Below are 20,169 nucleotides of genomic sequence, written 5' to 3'. Positions count from 1 at the left end.
TGTATGACAAGATTTTAAGTTGTCTTATTAATAGTGGTAAGCTCCTACATAACAATAAAGGTAAACAACATAATGTGAGGCCAGGATGGAATGATCATGTAGCTGACCTCCATGTGGAAGCCAATAATGCTTTTAAAGCTTGGGTAATAGCAGGGAAAGCAAGACATGGTCCTGAGTATGAACGCAAGAAACTGGGAAACGCTCGTTATAAGTATGCTTTACGGTTTATTAAAAGACATGAATTGGCTATGAGAGCTAACTCCATGGCAAAGAAGCTTCAGAATAACAACGTTAATGACTTCTGGAAAGAAGTGAAGGTCATTAATAACAGTAAAATGCCACTGCCCTCTAGTATTAACGGGGTTACTGGCTCAGAACAGATTGCACAACTCTGGAGCAGACATTATGAAGATATTTTTAACTGTGTTAAGAGTGAAGAGTTTAATGTAGGTAATGTACCTTTTAATGAAAATGTGATTATTAGATCTGATGAGGTGCAATATGCCATTGAGAGACTGTCTATGAACAAAGCCTGTGGGCTTGATCAGGTAACAGCTGAGCATCTAAAACATGCCTGTCGGAGGCTACCAATCCTGCTTTCAATGTGTTTTACTGGTCTTTTAATGCATGGAATACTACCTGAAACGATGATGTCAGTTTTGCTAGTGCCAGTGATTAAAGACAAAACAGGCAATATTTCCAGCATAGATAATTACCGGCCGATTGCTCTGGCTAGCATTATTTCTAAGGTGGTAGAGATGATTATTTTAGTTAGGCTCAGTGATTATGTTGAAACCACAGACAACCAGTTTGGCTTTAAGAGCAAACTTGGAACTGACCAGTGTATCTATGCTCTCAAAGAAATCATAAACAAGTACAGAAGACATAGTTCTACTGTTTTTCTGTGCTTTTTAGATGCTTCTAAGGCCTTTGACAGAATAAACCATGGGAAATTATATCGCAAACTTCAACAGCGAGGTACACCATCCTACCTGATTAGGATCCTGCAATTCTGGTATATCAATCAAACCATGCAAATAAGATGGGGTGGTAGTATATCTACACCCTTCTATGTAACTAATGGGGTGAGACAGGGTGGTATTCTATCCCCGGTTTTATTCAATGTATATATGGATGATCTATCCAAAAATCTTAAGCAGTGTAAAACTGGGTGTATGGTGGGTGACAGGATAATTAATCATCTCATTTATGCTGATGACCTGGTTATTATGTCCCCATATAGTGCTGGGCTACAGCAATTGCTTAATGTGTGCTCCAGATATGGACTTTTATTTGACATCAAGTTCAATCATAAAAAAAGTGTAATTGTTATTGTAAGAACTAAGGAGGACCAAAAACAAAACTTTCCCTTGTTTTCTTTATCAAACGGCTCCCTTGATGTAGTGAGTAAAGTGCGGTATCTGGGTCACATCATCACTGATGACCTGTGTGATGATGAAGATATCCAGCGTCAGTGCCGTAAATTGTATGCACAAGCTAATATGTTGGCACGCAGGTTCCATATGTGCACAGATGAAGTTAAGGTCAATCTCTTCAGAGCCTACTGCACTCCTTTTTATACAGCAAACCTATGGTGTAAATACCATGCAGGTAAGCTGAAGAAGCTGCAGGTGGCATATAATGATGCCTTTAGGATTTTTCTGAAGCTACCAAGATGGACAAGTGCTTGCACTTTATTTGTAAATTTTAACGTCCCCACTTTTCATGCTCTGCTGAGGAACTTTATGTATGCATTTATGGGTAGACTTGTTGGATCCAGCAATGCCATTTTATCTTTACTCTGTGATACCAGGCAGAGTGATACGAGATACTTCTCTGAAATGTGGAAGCACTGGTATAGATGTTTGTATGTGTTTGTGTCCTAATTACCTGGTGTTTGTGTTGTACTGTCTGTTTTATGTGTTGTATGTGTTTTTTATGGAACATTGAGTCCGCATTAAAAGTTTTCATTCATTCATTCATATAGGAACCTGGGATATCCTATCTTGGAATTTGTTTTATTTGTGGGCCCCCTGATGGCTGTGGGGCCCTGTAATTATTTGGTGCCTCAGGCCAGCTTCAAGGTCTGAAAGTGAAACCTGTGCTTGCTTTTATTGATGATTTGTTAACAAAGCAAGGCAGTGTATGTTTTCTTTTTGTCACTGGTATGCATTCCGTTTCTAAAGCCTCAAATTCCACACAAGTTCACAGAATGCAAGTGTACTGCACCGTAAACTCAACTCACACATTTTGTGTGCAGTAGCTGCAGATGTCTGTATGCAGGCAGGGTGCTATAGAGCAATTTAAGGTCTTTTAAATCATGCCTTATGAACCAAAAAGTAAAATATACAAGTATAAAAGTGGATTAAAAGAAGTGAATTAAGTGAGCTATATAAACTGAATTGCCATTTTAAAAACATTTCCCACATTTCTTACCATAACAAAGTAAGCACTTTTGGCATGAAAGTTAATGTATTATTTATATATCTACTTTGGCCAATCAAGTAGATTCTTGTGACAAAGCATTTTATTTTGCATTTAAAACTGTACAGCTATCAAAATCCATTTACCGCTATTAAGCAGTCCCCATACAGAATCCGACACATCTACATTTAATTTCCTGCAGAGCAGCTGGAGCAAGCTATCAAATCTCTTATCATTTTCATTCCATTAACCTCACACCAGCGTCCACTGCAACCCATATTTATCCCAAGCACGCCCACTAGACGGAGACACCATGAGGTAAGCGACTGAAGTCGCCAGATGCACAAAGGTTAAAGGCTCAGAGAGCAAATCCCCGAGGGGCAGGTTGAAACCTTTTTAGGAGCAATGAGGGAGAGAGGAAAAGTCTGCACAGCAGGCGGATATGGTTCACTGATCTGAAAGCAGCAGCCCTTCTTTCTCATAGAGTCAGCAGCACAGAGTGGTTCATTTAAGGACAGCAACCGGAACTCACTGCCTCATGAACTACAGTCAGTGTGACACTAGCTGGTGTTAACTCCATGAGGAGGATGACGAGCTACAACAGCATGACTTTTATTGGTACATAGACTGTGGTGAAATTGAATGCTGGTGACACCTGCTGTAGCGAGAGTGGCTACAAATGTGGTGTTTAAAAGATGTTTGCTTAGTGATAGCATCACAATTATATAAAATACGGCTGTGAAAGTTTGCAGGTGGGTAGCTGAGATCAAAAAGAGGGCAAAGTTATAAACGACTAAAGGTAAAGTGGGAAGCCGAGAAAACTCATGGCCTCTGCCTTTTTATTACATTTGTTTCTCCTTATGAGTTTCTGTATCTGGTACATACGTGCACTTTTCCGTGGTGAGTGGGATTGTGAAAGGTTTTGTCATCTTATTGCCATCGCATTGCATGCCTGACTAGCCTGAAGTCAGTGTCCATTAACTTTGAAGTTAATCAGAAACAGGGATAAACCAAGCATGACTGACTCATAAAGGCACAAGTGTTTAGACAGGCAGGGTATACACAATGGGAATGAGAACAAACAGAACCACTGTGGTAGAGGAAATATTCTTTCAATAAGTAATTTGTTATTGCCAACCCCAAAGTACCCCCGTACAGCTGGTCTCGACCAGCTCTCCGTCTGAAGGGTTCGAATCTTATTCTCTGTAGAATAATCCCTTGACAAATGTAGCCGGAGACTAATCAAAGCCGGAGGCGAGGAGACACGCCTGGCTACTAACTGCCTTCTTATTGGTGCCTACCCTGCTTCTTCTGATGATACACCCAACTGAGAGGCCCTGTTAAGTTATGTGCCACTTCCAGCCACACCCCTCAGCGTACCCGTTAAACTTGAAATGACCAGCAATGAGCCATATTTGAAATCTTTTTAATATATCTCACATTTGATGTATTTACAAAAGAGAGAGAGAGGCTTTGTAACACAAAACTATGTCTTGTAAAATCAACATGAAAAACAAATATTTACGAGAAGCGTAACCATACAGAACACATACACGGATAAATAACATCAGGGGAGCGCTGTTGTCTGCTTCGCACACTGTCTCTGAAAAACAATAAAAGTTTCACAATGTATGCAGCTCCCTATGATCGGCTGTGTTGTATTTGTTTCACCTCGAGTTTTGTCTGAGAGGGTACACGTACACGTATTGCCTCAGCATTGGATGAAATGATATTGATAACTTTTTTTGAGTAGATCTAGAAAGTGTTTTCTATTCTTATCATATTTCAACTACTGTATTAAATGTGACCTTTTTTTCCCCCCTCAGCATATTCCAGCAGTGGAAATCATTAAATACGAACATCTTCAGGCATTCTGTGAACGGGTTATGAGCAAGGACATACTAATGCAGTTATACTTTGATATATATACCTGTAATTTGTATGACCCACAATGTATGCAAAGAGTTTGGCACAAATGTAAAGGCTGAGCACATGTTTCCCCCAGAGCACGTCAAATAGATAAAAAAAATCCCTACAAAGTCACAGACATAGAGGCTGATAGATCATCTTATTTGCTTAATGGTTACTTCATACAGCACTTTACAGTACAGCTACAGGCACAAACTTAAAGAACAAAAAAAAAAAAGAGAGTTAAGGGCTGAATTGAAATGCATGTTCATAACGAAGGGGGAAACAGTCACTTTAAATTTTTGTCACTGCATTTTTTATATGATTTGTGGATCTAAATATTTGACCGCAGTGGAATTTTCAATGACTTTACTTGCTTGACATAGATTTATATTTGGGGACTATGGAAGTGTGCTTATTACAATGACTATATTCCACCAATACCGCAAACCAGAATAATAACAATAATAGTAACAGATATCAGGAGAGAACTGAATGAGAATATCACATTTAGAACAACCATAACAGAGAAGCCTCTTTTGTTCTTTTTCTTGACACAGTGTAACAGGTTGTAGAAACCTTATACTTAGCTTATGGGACAAGCTTAATGCACAAAAATCACAAAAAGAAAAAAACAGATTTAGAGAACTAAACACATCCCTCCAGACCTTTATCCTTCTTTATAACATAAAACGAAACAATGCCCGTTTTCATTGGAGATGGATGGTCGCCCTGAATGAGAAAACAGTTCGTCAAATGAAACAAATGTAAAGGTAACTTAGACCTGATCGGTGCGTGATTTAGAACAAACGTTCTCTTCGGTTAACAGCTGTCTCTGTTACAGAAGCATCCCTTTGTTTTTCGGCGAAAGACACAAATTCACACACAGACAAACTAGATCCGACAACATGCTTCACCAAATAGCACTTCAGAAACATTTCTTTCCTTCGTCTAAACCGTCACTTGCTTTTGAACACTGACAAAAAAAAAAAGAAGCTCAAATAAACCAAACTGAAGGTAAAATGTACTTTGGGAAGTCTGAACAAAATCGCACGACAGTTATCAAAAGCAAGTTCAAGGTTCAATTTATAAATACCATACACTGCACGATATATCTTTTTGTAATCAACCCCTTCATTTTTTAATTACATGTGACCTCTTAATCTGTGGGGCGGACATTACCACCATGCTGTAGCTCTGGGGTCCCTGAGCACCTACCGCCATTGCACATTCACAGACTCCATATTCTTTTATTAACTAAATAAAGCTATTAAAGCACCTCCTCACTTGCACTACTTGCTAGGACTTGCCATCATCTGAACAAGTGTTCGTGTTGCAACTCACGACTAAAACTCAGTGCCTTAACTCACCACTGTCCTGAGGTGCTTCCCTACACAATAAATACTGTGGCTCGCAGCCACTCAGTGTCCTTTTGAAGGAGGCACCATGCTGTGTTGAGCATTACAATGCTCTTCAGGTGGTAGTCTCTGGGAGAAGAGGAGACTTGGCTCATTGTTGTGTTTGCAGTAGCCCCTTGGTTTCTAACCGCACAGCCCTCTCATTGGCAAGCGTGGCTCATTAAGAGCACATTAGCAGCAGAATAAGTATGGGATTCAGCCAGTGTGTTTACGCGCGGCCTGTATTCTGGATGCCGGCTTGTAAGTTATCTTGCAGATAAAAGTGGAAACAAGGATGAAAGTCATTCCAGCATATTAAACAATCAAGACGATTATTTCCCAAACGTTATTAGTTCAAGATTTTGGCCAATATGCGTATTTGCTTTCCTGCCAAGAGTTCCACGAAAAGATCAATACTAACGTCAGGTCCGTGAGGTGAATACAAGTTGCTTTAGCATGGCTTGGCATAAAGAGTGGAAGCAGCAAGAGTAGCTGTAATTCCTTCATCACTTCGGTTAAAAAAAACATATTTTATTTCATATCAGGGTTATGTTGTCTGGCTATATTCACAGTATTCAGAACCAGTCTTGCAAATAAACTCTTTAAAATCATTTAATTTCTGATCCCTTTACTCCATTCTATGAACTAAAGTTCTGATTTTTATGAAGGATTCTGTACTATACCTCTTCGTGGTTGGGTGTAAAGATTTCCAGTAGTCTCAACTGATTGTCTGGCATCCTAACAGTGACAACAAGTCCCCCCTTTTTTTTTTTGTCTACAGACAGAGCCAGATCAGCCCCATCACATAGTTAAGCTAACTATGTCGTAACTTCACCTTGTTGGATAAATCTTGGCAGGAAAATAAATCAACATGTTTAATATGAAACTACTCATTCACAAGATATTACAAGCAGCTCCACAATACAGATGTGTTCGTGAACACACTTAGCATGAATTCTGAGGCAGGACGTCTCCAAACAACCCAGCCTTCTTCTAAAACCCACAAAGAGCAGGCATAGCATTGTACAGTACCTTAATCCAGACATGAGTGCAACTTTGTGCAGAAATGATCAAAGCAGAGAAAAGGAAGGCTAACCACCCAAAAAGCAAAGACAGTGAACATGTGGTGACAGGAAGTTCTACCTCGTGTGGAGGCCTTCCCGAGTTCACGTGTTTACAGTATCTTATATACAGAGCGATCTGCTGGAATGGAGCATTTGGGAGTGAAAGCACAGCAAGCAATTCCCGAGCAGTCATGAGGGAAATCATCGGGTAATTACAGCAGTTTTTGTTCACAGGACAACATACACACTTGCTAATTAGACACATCTTGCTACTTGCAAGGTGTGAGGAAACTTCTTCTTTTTTTTTTTTTCACACAGTGAAATCCTGATAGATTACATGCATGCATTACTCTACGTGCTAATGCCAGGAGGTGCCAGTTGTTGCTGATTCTTCCCAGTTGATGACTTCATGTCCTTGCAGGATGGGATGGTGTTCTCTTTCCCTCAGTGCTTTTGTATTCTCACTGCACACGGATGCACAAGCAGAGGAGCACATTTAGTGTTGCAGACAGCCTGATGCTTTTTTCTCTATCTAAAAGTTCTTCTTCTTTGGTTTCTCAAGTTGACTGCAATATTTTTTTCAATTCGTGAGCAGTTGCATTTGCAACCATTTTACTCCATCCTGTTAAGATAGTCTTAACCTGATCCCAGAAATACATCTGATTAGTGTTCTCATGATTAACCAAAGGAAATACTGTTATGTTGGAATGATGTTTTCCTTGAAATAAAGGGATAATTCACTTAACTTGAGATTTTTTCCGAGTGAAGACATCTGATTTATCTCATGATCTTACTGAACTTTCATTTATCTAATTATCCATGGAAAGACCAGGTAACTGAATAAGTATTTTGTTTGTCCTTAAAAAACAACAAGTTAATTATCCCAGAGTCTGAAGAGTATATGCTTCCGTAAATCTTAATATACCAAATGAGTGGTTTCATTTGTACTCCTGTTCTGGGCATCTGTGGTATTGTTTAATAGGCAAAATATATCCTCAATGAATAATAATTCCTAAATTTTGTTTGTCACTCAGCTTAAGCTAAGAAAAGCAAAATGTTTCATGTTTATGCTTTGGCCAATTCTGACAATAAAAACAAAACAATTGTGCTTGTGTGTTGTGTTGTACGCCTGGCTTTGAAATCTTCAGTTAGGAGACTGAGATATATAAGTACCTGAACCCACCTCTGTCTCCGCCGTTCCTCATGTTGGTCTCCTCTTCCTCTCTCCCGTCGTCCACTTTAAAAGTAAAACCCGAAATTTCAGTGGCAATGGTTTTCATCATCATGTATGATATAAAAGACATGTAACAGGTAATACAGTCGAAGCGGGCATGAACATCAAATAAGTCTCCTCTTGAGCAGAGAGAATGTAACACATGAGCAAAGCGACTAACCTGAGTGGAGCTCTTTCACCAGTGATGACATGGTGTTTGTGATTGAGTCAGCAGCAACTAAAAGATCATTCCGAAGATTTCTAGGTACACCTGAGGAACAGAGTGAGTTTGATGTCAAAGTAAAAACGTGTACTAATTAGTATTTGAGTGTTACTGAGCCTCTTAACAGACCGCAAGCTACTGTGGCGAGACCAGCCTTTCTTAGGGCTAAGTGTTAAATAATGTGCTTCTTTGCTATCTATATCGTTGTTTGCTGTTGTGAAATCAGTTGTTGTCGAAGCATGAATGGCTGATTTTCTCATATGTCTTATAACACATAAAAAGTTTTTTTACAAGGTAAAAAAAAAACTAATCATTAGCAGAGGGGGACTTGAGTACAACACAAAGTTCACAAAGTTGGAGGTATTTTGCAGTGCTATGCAAACATTTACTCATTACTGTAATAGGTTCTGCATTGTGTCTGGGTTCAATGAATGCTTTTTGTTGCAGACGCTGGTTCAGACTCACCCTGAGAGAAGGCCTCTAGCACATCGCCACCCACTCCTGCCAGGCAGTCCTGTGGTGTGTGGGTCGGGGTGGAGCCAGCCGAGGTGGAGCGGATGGGCATGGGCATGGAGCAGCCTGCGCCGTGACTGGGAGAAGAATGAGGGGAACCTCCAGACTGCGACTGGAATGAGTAAAATCATCCATGAAAGTTACAATGGAATCATATGTTATATATTGTTAAATAAATTCTTTTTCCGGAAAGTTTCAAAGTTTTCATTCAGACACTGTGGTCTGCGTGGTATCACAAACGGTCACTATTAGGTTCAACTTTGATGTTATTTACCATATTGTTGTTAAGGAAATTGCGGTGCAGTATGAATGTAGACACAATGATATAATTTGCACTTAATTTAAACGCAATAAGTAATTAAAATCAGCAGAGAAAAAATCACATCAAATGTCAAAAAAACTTTTTTTTTTTCTCCAGATGAAATTCAAACGCCCATCATGACTTTAATGCCAGCAACATATTTTATTTCATTTATTTATTTATTTTTAATTTTTGCCATGCTTTTATTTTTTTTTTTGTATAGATATTTTTATTCAAAGTGTACAGCTGTACAAAATTTATATCAAGTGTACAATATTACTTTTTTTTTTAAGAAAAAGAAACAAACAACAACAACAAAAAATAAAATAATATAAATAAATAAATAAAAATAACAACAACAAAACTTAAAAAAACAAAACCCACCCACCCCACCCACTCTCTCGATGTAATAATACATGTAGCAATGTTAAATTTAGCATCAAACATATTTTTGAAAGGCCAGAGTTAAAGCAATACTATAGCCTGGGAATTCCCATGCTGCTTTGCGCTCGATTTCATTCTCACTGCAAAGTCAGCCTGGAAACCACCGCCCTTATTTTTGCTAGAGTTTGGGAACCAATCACAGAACGGGGGGGGGGCAGCAAGACGATGACGACGTCTATGCGCTACACCGAAGCTTGTAGAGCGTTAATCCAACATGACAGCGGACACAACGTTACCGTTCAATGCAGCCTTAGAAAGTGTTTCGGAGTAGATTCACCCTAGGGTCATTTGAACCGTGACATCCAGCCAAGTAGCCCACCCGAAGTTTTTCCGATATTGGCTGAACATCAGTTGAGTTACTGAGTTATCCCGAATAGCTTAGTACAAGCGCTAACGGACCCTGGCAGTATCTCCAAAATTACCACACTAAAATCACATGTCATGACACCAAACTTCTACAGTAGTACAACTATGGTCTGTACTCACAAAACGATGCATTTGGAAGTTTGTACATAGTCCAGGAGTTTATTATTATCATCAACACAAGCCTGATAGCTTCTCTGCTGCTAAAGCTTCGTTGACGTCACTTCTGGGAGCTGGGAGCTTCAAAGTAAGATGAGGGTTGATCTACTACTGTAGACAACAAAGCAAGGCTGCTCAATTTCTCCATTATTAAAATAAATTCACAACTCTACAACATAAAAATTCATGTAGAATATAGCATATAGGCCTACTTTGTTGTCAATTTAAGTAGCTTAGAGCGCAAGTTTACTTTTATTTTCCATTTTTTTCTTCTTCCTCGTCGAATTTCTGTCGTCATCTGGTATAAGTGATACAATTGGCTATGAATCGCGCGCAAAGCAGCATGGGAAGAACCTGACGTCATTTGATAGACATTCGTAGCGCCCAATAAACGGCTCTAGGCATTCGTAAACCACGCCTCAAATACGAGAAAATGCACACCTAGTTCCCAGACCACCATCTCATCGAGATTGTGGACGCGTCAGCCAGGCTAGCAATACTATGTAACTTCTCAAAAAGCCCACTATGGAGCTCCCCCTACAGGCTTGGAGGTAATGTACAGTTACACTGTCGTAAATACAACACCCTTTCGCTTTCACGTTTCACATTTGTTGACGAACCGGCGACGAGTCAGAAGGTGCAAGCTATGTCGACCGAGACGGTAAGAGTAATCAAATGTACCTGGGAGCGTGAGAGGGGTCTATTTGTTTTTGCGGTAGGTGTGCCAGAAAACAAGTCGAAGTACTTCCGCTCAGCTCCCGGGCCGGTCCAGCAAAGTTACATAGCACAGTTTTTCCAACTCAGACCCCCCAAGGGCATAGGAGACATAATATTAAAACTCATTCTAGCCGCACAATTTTTTTCAAGCTGTTATTTTAAGGTAGAAATGTTACATAGTATTGCTTTACTAAAACAAAATTATTTTTTTTTTTTTTTTTAAATTGACATAAAACGGTTAAGATTAAGACAGATCAGTCTCTCAGATCTAATCTGGTTAGAATGTCCAGGAAGGGTGTCCATATCCGGTCAAACTTAGCCAATGTCCCACGTATTGAATGGAGAATTTTTTCAGGAGTGTGATATGACAACAGTTCGTTGATCCAATGATTTTGGTTTGGTGGCTCCATAGCTTTCCAATGTTTAAGTATACACTTTTTTTGCTGCAGATGATGCTAACAAAACAAAGTATTTCTTGCAAGTATATAAATTCAAGGACATAACATCTCCAAGTATCCAAATCCTGGGGTCAGCGTAAAGAAAGCCCACAAGCTGCTGAGGTTATCAGAATTACATTATTCCAGTAGGTTTGCAAGTGTACACAACTCCAAAGCATATGAAGAAGATCACCTACAGATATCTTACATCTCTGGCATTTGTCTGTGATACTGGCATTCATTTTATTCAATCTATATGGGGTATAATATATGCGGTGAAAAATATTAAATTGAATTTGCCTGTGTTTTGTTGATATTAATATTGTTTGGGATGAATTTAGCAATCTGTTCCAGCTTTTGTCATCATATTTGCAGTTTAAGTCCAGTTTAAGATTCCCATTTTGATTTATTTGAGCACTTCTCATAAGCTGGTAAATGGTCAAGAGCAATTTTATAAACACAAGAAATAAGTCCTTTTGTATTGGCACGTTTGGAGTCTAATAAACATGTTTCAAACAGAGTTTCATCTGGTTTATTTGGAAATATTTCTAATGTTTGGCTCTTAATCCAGTGTCTGATCTGCAAATATTTGAAGTAATTGTGCCTATGCAAGTCATAGCATTCAGATAATTGACTGAAGCTGGCAAAGACATTACCAACAAACAGGTTGCCGACTGTTTTAATGCCTTTTCTAAACCAAGTTTGCAGTATACCATCTGTGCCAGCAACATATTTAACAAAAAGTTGTGACAGGGACATGTTCATTATTTCTGCTTAACTTTTCAAGGCCTTCGTTTCCAGTGGTGGACATGTCTGGATTACAGGCAGGTCAGTTGTTGTAGAATGTGGATTAACAATGTCTTGCTGAAAAATACAAGCCCTTAAGAGAAGTGCAAGTTACCAGGGCCTTGCACCATAATGCACCCTCATACCATCACGAATGCTGGCTTTTTATGTGTACAGATACCAAGCAAGATCCCTCTCCAGCTCAAAGGACACCGTGTGGGGTGTTAGCTTACATGTTGAACTAGTGCAGATAAATTAATAATAAATCAAATAAATCAAACCTCAAACAACTTTTCCATGCTTTTGTTTCTTCTGTCACAACTTTTGAAAGAATGCGTTGCTGCTATGAAATTCAACATTTTAAATAAAATCTCTCAGTTTCAGCATCTGATACATTGTCTTTGCACTTTTCTCACTTAAATACAGCAGCATAACTTTTTTTCTTTGGAAACAATGTAGCTTCACATTTAGCTTAACATACGGACACAGGAGTGGTATCGATCTTCACAATCGAACTCTTGACAAGAAAGTTTCCTACAATGTCCATTTCTTCTAAACTCAAATCATCCCACAATGTTATTTTTATGACTTAAAAAACTCAGAAAGTTGTCTATGAACAGGTGCATCTTGCAGTCCTCCGTTTGCAAACCTTCAGAGGATCTAAGCCTCTGATAAAAAATCTTAAATCTCATTAAGCTCTTCATCACCAAAGCCTATCCTGGAATGACTCTTCCCAAACAGGGTGCTGCATTACAGGCACAGATTGCAGCTTCAAGAAAAAACTGGGACCCTTTATCGCCTATAGGTGACATTTATCAAAACAAACACAGACACAGATGTGACCAAAATAACTTAATCCTTATAGGGAGAACAAACACAAACGATGGTTTAAAGGCAAGGAAAACGTCCGGCTGGCTGTCTCTCTAATAGTGCACCTTCACTGCACGAAGAGGTGAAAGTAAAGGATGTGTGGGTGTGCAAGTAGGTCCTGTGCTGAGTCTAGAGCTGTATCTCACACAGGGAGAGGATCACTGCGTGTCTCTGGGATCAATGCAGGCCCAGGTTGATGGCTCTGAGCCAGGCAGCAGATGGCCAGTTACACTGCAGCCACATTAGAAAGGAGGTTGTTAAAAACCAATGAAGGGAACAGATTCCTGACATTTGATCTAAAAAAAAAAAAAAAAAAACTACAAAACACAGCTCTTCCAAATTGTTTGGTCCAAAAAACCAGCTTTAAAGATGATCTCTCTGTGGCTCTAACACTGAGCTAACAAGGAAGTGGTGCAGTGGTCTGAATTCGATGACTAGAACAGCAAAACCATGTTAAATAGTGGAATCCTATTATCTTTCCTAGCAGCCATCTTAAAAGGGATTAGAAAGACTTCTGTCAATCACATCTGTGTGAAGGGGTTTGGAGTGCCGGGGCATTAAACTAAGTGATGTGACGGGAGCCTGCTATTGAGCCTTGCAAACTGAATTAAGGGCAACTTACAGCCTGCTTCTGCTCCTCATCCTATCAGCCAGCCAAGGTAAGCAAGGAAAGACCAAGGAGAGTGAGAGCAACAGAATTAAAGCAATGAAAGAAGAAGAGAGTGATTTAAGCATGCACTACATGGCACATTCACATAACGTAAGATCAAGGCAGTGTTTTGTTTTTGGAGAACTGAACACATTTTATTTCAACAAAGAGGCCGTTAAGCTTTAAAACCCTAATCGTTAAAGACAGAGTGCTCCTTACAAACACGTAGAACACCAACGAGGAGCAGAATCAGGACATTTAACGTACGTCCACTGTCTTAAGACATCAACAATGAGGGTAGCAGGCAATTGTACCTTCAGCAGCCTCATGAGTCCTTCCAGCTGCACCATCAGCTCCCGCCTGCTCTCCTGCAGGGCTGACATGCGTCTTTCCAGCTCATCTTTCCTGTGTCTGTGGAGGAAGGAGAGCAACAACAGAAGGATACATGTTTCAAGTTTCATATTCATTTGTAAAGCCGGACCTTCTACAAACGCAACCTACTAAACAAAGACATTCCAACTTTGCTCCTAGGAGACGACAATGTTGACGGAGACTGGAAGTAATTTCAGGCAGAAATAGAGTGCATTGTCATGCCTGGTCGTACATCATTTATACAGCAGAAGTAAAATGATGAAGTCTGTGAGCAATTTATTTCATGGTGGAATGTTTTTCCTGTTGATTTCTGTGCAGATGGAAGTGGCGGTGTATGTGTATGGGGAAGTTAAGTCTGTTTCAGGCAAGCAGACTTGCCTTTAGGTCCAATTATCTAAACATTTATCAAACACGTATAATGTGCAACAAACTGCAAATGTACTAAGTTCCTCTTGCTCAAGTAGGCCGATAATCAAAGATTTCTCTGGGATTTTTTTAAGCCATCACTGTTACTGATGTGACTGTCACTGACATTTGTGTCACCCTTTAGAGAGGGATTGTCAAACTATCGACCTGGGGGTCCGGTCCATCTTAAAGAGAGTTCAGCTTTTTTTCACACTCTCTTGCCATCACTTGCTTTTTGGTCTTAGCAACGCTGTGATATTCTTCCATCTTGTGAGTTGATTTAATGGTTTAAATTCTGATGGTTTTATGACTGTTTAAAATTGGCTGTGCTCAGCATCCTGGCTCTGATAAGTGCTCGATAAATCATGATTATCGTCATGGCACTGGAGCACAAAGACGGCATTTTATCCACATAGGAGGAACCCCTGCTGCTAACACTTTGTGTCACTTAGGGAAAAATTTCTCTTGATGAATCGAAAATTTGACAAAACATAAAATGAAGATTCAACCGGAGTGATGACAGTTTAAAAAGATGGGGGGAAAGTGATTTAAAAAAAAAAAAAAAAAGAAAGATTCATGACAACTATGACATCTCGCTGTTCTGCAGGATTCCACTTTATAAAAGGAAACACAACAGCTCTAAACTCACATAGCAGGAAGAGAGAGAGAGTGGCTGGTTACTAATTTTCACGGGACATAAAGTTTAAACTAACCACAGAAAAAATAAAGTGTTATAAATAAAAACCCAGGCCTCACCACAAGGTATTTAAGTCTGGGAGCCTTATGAGTTGATATTCTACACGCGGAGCCTGGCTTATTATCACCCTCTGCTGATCATAGGGTGTGACTGCAAATCCAAAGGCTTTTATAGAGCTACAGCAACGATTTGTCTGACTAAAGTTCTCCTATGAGAAACTCACAGACATCTGCAGACTCTAAACATCTTTTTCCTCTGCCTGATTAAGACCAATATCAGAAATGTGCAGCCAAAACGTAGCTCCAATCACAAGTTGATGAAACCGATAGAATGAGTGACGCAGGCTTCGTAATGCTTCTGAACAAGTTTGAATTCATTTGTGCCAAGTGAAACCACAATTTTTGACAGTTACCATTGTTTGTTTGATTATGCAAAGTGTCACCAGTTTCCCATTTATACAATACCACATCTACGTACCAAAGAGGGACAGTGTGGGAAGAAAAACCACAGGATATACAATGAAATTCAGTGCATGTAAAATCTATAAACCGTTAATTATTTACTAGCACCGATAAGTAGATGATCATTTGTGGCACAAAGCACAATAGAATTCCAAATATTAAACATTTCTACAACTGTTGGCCTTGTCTGGTTTATTATTTAAGACAGATCAGGCAACAAGAGCCGTGATATGTCCTCTCAGGGTGAGATATTCTTCCAAGAAGAGAACCCAAAGGTGACAGAGCCCTGCCAGCATGACAAATGTCTCCGCCACCGCAGCTGGTGCAGCTAATTTGAGGATGTTCTATGTGCCTGAAGAATTAGTTCAGCACACATAAATACAACAGCTCAGAAGTAGTTTTTTGTTGTTGATGTTTTTGGCACGATTTCCTCACTCTTTCGTCCCTTCACTGGGTAGGAAATGTTGTGAGATGCGTTGCACTGGTGGCATCAGTGTGATACCTGAGGAGCCGCAGTTCAGTCAGAAGCGTGGGGTTCTGCTGCGCTTTTTCTGGTGTCGGCTGGGAGGCCTTTTCATGCTCCAAACGCAGCCTCTGGATCTCCTGCAGGATCTCCCTAAGCACAGCAGCAGACAGTTACAGTCAAAGATGAGCTTTGCTACTTATGTTGAAATTTAAAAATGCATTGTCATAAGTGAAAGCTTTGAACTTGAGGACTTGGGAGTAATAGCACGTACAGCACACTGTACTTAACGAATCAAAGGGGGAAATAGTGATTATCCTTTATAACTCCAATCTAAAGTTTTATCTAAGTAAATATATTATGCTGCAGTGCTCACATTTAGAGACATTAACATGTAAGCAGAACAATAACGTTGGAGCTGGTGGAGGTAGAGTAGGTTTTTGAAGGGATGACTTGATAAGGCAAGTTGCTCGTTTGTGGGTATAGAGCTTATTCAAAATATATAAATCAATAAATCAAATTTAAAAAAACTTTATGCAAAATGTGATTAAAAAACTTAAAGTAATCATTTGTAAATAATCTAAACACAAATTCTAATTGAAAACAGTACAAAAACAACTTGTCAAATATTAAAACTAAGAAATTGCATTCTTTCTTCTTTTTAAAAAAAACTATTCCTCCTCCTTTGTCGTATTTTTTGTTTCATTATGTGCCAAATAAGTGAGAAGTGTGATCCTTTCAACTTTGTGATAATGTGACATGATCATGTAATATCAAACCGCGATGACGAAATAGCAAATATCTTTGCAATTTCACATTGAGTGTGGGAGCCAGTTTCATAGTTTCCATTTAGATTTGTTTGTTGGAATATAGTTTGGCAATGTTTATTGGTGTGTGTGCTTATTAATGACTGTGATCCCTGCAGGTGGGAGGGCTTAAGAGCAAGGTGCTGCAGTCGAGTGGTGTGGTTGACTGAAGCGCACAGTCTTTAGACCTCGCGGACCGCGCAGACAGTCTTAGTTTAAGTAGTTTACGGTATTTTCTTTGACCAGTTGCAAATCAATCACAAATAAAACTCCATTATTTATTTTGGACTGCATCCTCTGGACATTCCAAGCTTTTTTCAATGAAGACGAGCGTCTAAAGTACAGTCAGCCCAGGAGTGATTCACACAAAGGAATAAAACAAAAGGATACCGTGGACGCTACAATGAGAAACTTATTTTCTCGAGTTGTTTCACTACGTACGTAAGCAAACAGTCTTTCACAGAGTGGTGAACTGCTCCACATCTTTACCTCTGAAAAACTCTTCTCTCTCTTCTTAAATGTTGTTATTGACCTGTTTCCAATGTATTGAACTGATCAATTGATAATTGAATATCTAACTGTGTGACTTTATTGCTTTAATAAATCCATATTGTGCCGAGATGTTAAATTTCCAACAAATCAACTAAGTGCCTAATTAATGTAGCTGTCTAAAAGTATTAAGCGGAGTACAAGTATATAGTCCTTTTACATAGAAAGTACATAGATACTGTGAGCATAATACTTTGTCTAACATATTTTCCTGCCCCACTTATCAGTAAGCCAGCAAATAAGAGAAAAATATTCAATTGTTTCCCTTGTGCATGATGAAATCACAAATTGTACCTGTTTTTGTTCTCCAGCTCTGCAATCAGCTGTCTCTGTTGCTTGTTAGCATCAAAGTTGAAACTCAGATCCGTTGGAGGACATGGTTGCTGAAAAACAGAAGTTTCATAGAAAGCGTTAAACTTGGTAGGAGAACGCAAGTGAAATACAAACAGCAACCTTCTGACCACAGTGGGTGACAAAGAAGCTTTGCTGGAGCTTATCATTATTTTTTTTGTATTAACAGAGAACCATTTTAGCTCCCCAAGGCTGTCCTTCCTCTCTCTGTTTTTCACGTTCGGGTTTATTTGCAAGTAAAAATAAACCTGGATTTTACCAGGTACATTTATTGTCATGTATTTCTCTGGGCCATGTTCTCTCTTATTCCTTATTATGCGTTCCTCCGTAAAACCTCTCTCTTTAAATGCTCCCAAAGCCCAATTTTCTTACTGATTTTTTTTTTTAAAAGCAGTAATGGAATAAGAAGGGTATTTATGTTTATGTTACACCAGTTTGTTAATTTCTGATGAAGCAATGTTCTCCAGTAGTTCTGCGGCCGCAAAGTGGCCCTTAACAATAAACCAACAACAACTTCAAAGCATTAAACTTGAAATGCAGCCTGACTGAAGGGCACCACGGGGCCTCGTGTGAGATACTCACTGTGGAGTTGCCTGCCTCGGCTGCCAGGCGGGCAGCGTATCGAGCGATGAGGCGGTGCTCTTCGTCTAGCCGACTGGGACTCTCCAGGACACTACCCACAGTCAAACAGAGTGATACATCACACACACACACACATGTGTACAGCAACGCTGGCTCTGATGTCAAAAGCTCTCATGTAACTAAAAAGTTTTGCAGTCACAATGATGATATAAAATCATTAAACTAGAATAGAGGTGACCTTAATGTTCACCACTTGGCTTTGAGTCTGGTGTTGATAGACAGTTTGAAGCATAATAATGAACTGAGTTGGATAAGCAGCATGCCAAATGCATTTGTGAACGTGCCAGCGCTCAGTTCAGTTCAGCTCATTTCAACAGCGACTGGAGATGTCAAATAAGGGGTGAGAGTTAAAGCGATCACGGGCGTGGCATATGGCGGGGACAGATGACAGGACATATGTTGTTCTTTCTCAGCAAGCAGTCAATGAGGGGTGAAGGACAGTTGAAATGCTGTTTGGAGCTTTCTAACTCTGACATGAGAGTGAGCAATGATTAGGACCATTAAACCAAGTCTTAATTCAAATCCGCGCTGAATCTCTGAATACACATCAAACCGGCCTTTTGATCGACTTTTTTTGCACAGCCAGGTGACTTAATCTGTTCCGCAACACATGCTTGAAGCTGCTGTTGGGGTGAGTCAATTTTAGCTGCTTCAGCTACAATAGCGCTTCTTACGGGGGGTTATTTCAGTGACGATGTTGCGAAAACACTTTCCTGATTCTGTGACGTGTCTCCCGATACTGTTGCCAGACTCAAGAAAACTCAAAAAAGAACACTGAAATCCTTCCACTAACATGTCAAAGTACTTGAACAGAGGAAAAAAAACATCAGGACACTTTGTAAATATTTTAATGTTGCGTCTTCACGCTGATGCAAAGACAGAGACTGACATCTTTGTGTATAATTAAAGTAATATGCAGGCACCAATGGGGGAGCTGCCCCGGCTGAATCTTCAGGCTTTAAGTCTAGAAGCTGATCTTGCCTGCTTTTCTTCAGGGAGTTTTTGTGGCCCCACCTTATGGCAGAAGCCAGGTTTTAGAGGAAGATGCAGAACTATCTTTAAGCTCCCGGAACGAGCATCTTTCCCAGATGCTTATTTTTGTCCCACATACGACTCTTTTTTTTTTTTTCTTTTCTGCAAACCTACTTTTTCTCTGATGCTGTCTTGTCAGTCGTGAGGCGCCATTTTAACACTAAACACGCTTTCTTTTCACACAGCCATTTCTCAAATGGTGCCTTAAAAGTATTGTTTGTAGCGGGTTTGTTTAATATACTTATCCGTCATCAGCGTATAATCTACAGTAGAAAGCTATTGGCAGGCCCCGAGTGTGGAGAATCAGATAAGAATATTAACATGGAGGCAAAGCAATGCTGTTCCACCTAAAGATAACAAATCAATATCAGCTAAAGTGTATGCTATATTTAGAACATTTTCAGCGCTTCACTTTGCCATCAAACAGCCTTTTCCTTCAGGGTATTGAAGACATTGCATCCATCTTTGCTCTCCTAAAACCCACCCAGCTCCACGAACTAAAACATTTTACATGTCAGGACATCTGATGCTGTGAGTGGTTAGTTTTTGCGAGTGTGTGACTTTGGTCAAACTCACCCCTATTACAGTCAAGGCAGAGACATAACAGATACTCTCAAGTTCTAAAAAGCTAAATTCCTGTAGTCTGGTGAGTTTGAAGAGTGCGATCTAACAGCTTCAGTCCTCTGTCGGAAATGGCTGCCTTATGAGAAGGTAAAGCAGTGTTTTATAACATAAAACAAACAAATAAGACAAGAGTATTAGAATTATTTTTTGTGCAGATATATATAGGCAGTTTTTAGGAGTTAACAAACCTGAACACCATTATACCTGCAGGTAATACAATGAATATCTTTTTGTTAGGGGAAAAAAATTTGATTTTTCTCCTCTATATTTGTTAATTGTTCTTAAATGATGAATAGCTG

The 20,169-nt window shown here is 39.5% G+C and overlaps 1 protein-coding gene across 8 annotated transcripts in view; it reads right to left on the bottom strand.

Annotated features, from left to right (window-relative positions):
- Positions 1 to 3,834: 3,834 nt before the first annotated feature.
- Positions 3,835 to 20,169, bottom strand: part of dtnbb (dystrobrevin, beta b) — a 38,593-nt gene continuing 22,258 nt past the window's right edge. For 5 of the 8 annotated variants that reach the window (XM_075488127.1, XM_075488126.1, XM_075488125.1 and 2 more), the window contains 9 exons: positions 18,155 to 18,245; positions 17,516 to 17,604; positions 15,906 to 16,019; positions 13,783 to 13,879; positions 13,442 to 13,462; positions 8,695 to 8,854; positions 8,188 to 8,277; positions 7,967 to 8,030; positions 3,835 to 7,257 (listed from right to left, as the gene is read on the bottom strand). In XM_075488127.1, coding sequence (XP_075344242.1) covers positions 7,152 to 7,257; positions 7,967 to 8,030; positions 8,188 to 8,277; positions 8,695 to 8,854; positions 13,442 to 13,462; positions 13,783 to 13,879; positions 15,906 to 16,019; positions 17,516 to 17,604; positions 18,155 to 18,245 — 832 coding nt within the window. In that variant the 3' untranslated portion in view covers positions 3,835 to 7,151. The remainder of the gene's footprint in view (positions 7,258 to 7,966; positions 8,031 to 8,187; positions 8,278 to 8,694; positions 8,855 to 13,441; positions 13,463 to 13,782; positions 13,880 to 15,905; positions 16,020 to 17,515; positions 17,605 to 18,154; positions 18,246 to 20,169) is intronic. The other 3 variants (XM_075488128.1, XM_075488131.1, XM_075488130.1) reach the window with 2 other exon arrangements.

Source organism: Odontesthes bonariensis, chromosome 17 (assembly GCF_027942865.1).
Source record: "Odontesthes bonariensis isolate fOdoBon6 chromosome 17, fOdoBon6.hap1, whole genome shotgun sequence".
NCBI classification, from domain to species: domain Eukaryota; kingdom Metazoa; phylum Chordata; class Actinopteri; order Atheriniformes; family Atherinopsidae; genus Odontesthes; species Odontesthes bonariensis.
Note: the sequence above shows the minus strand (reverse complement) of the source record. Positions and strands in the feature narration are given on the sequence as shown.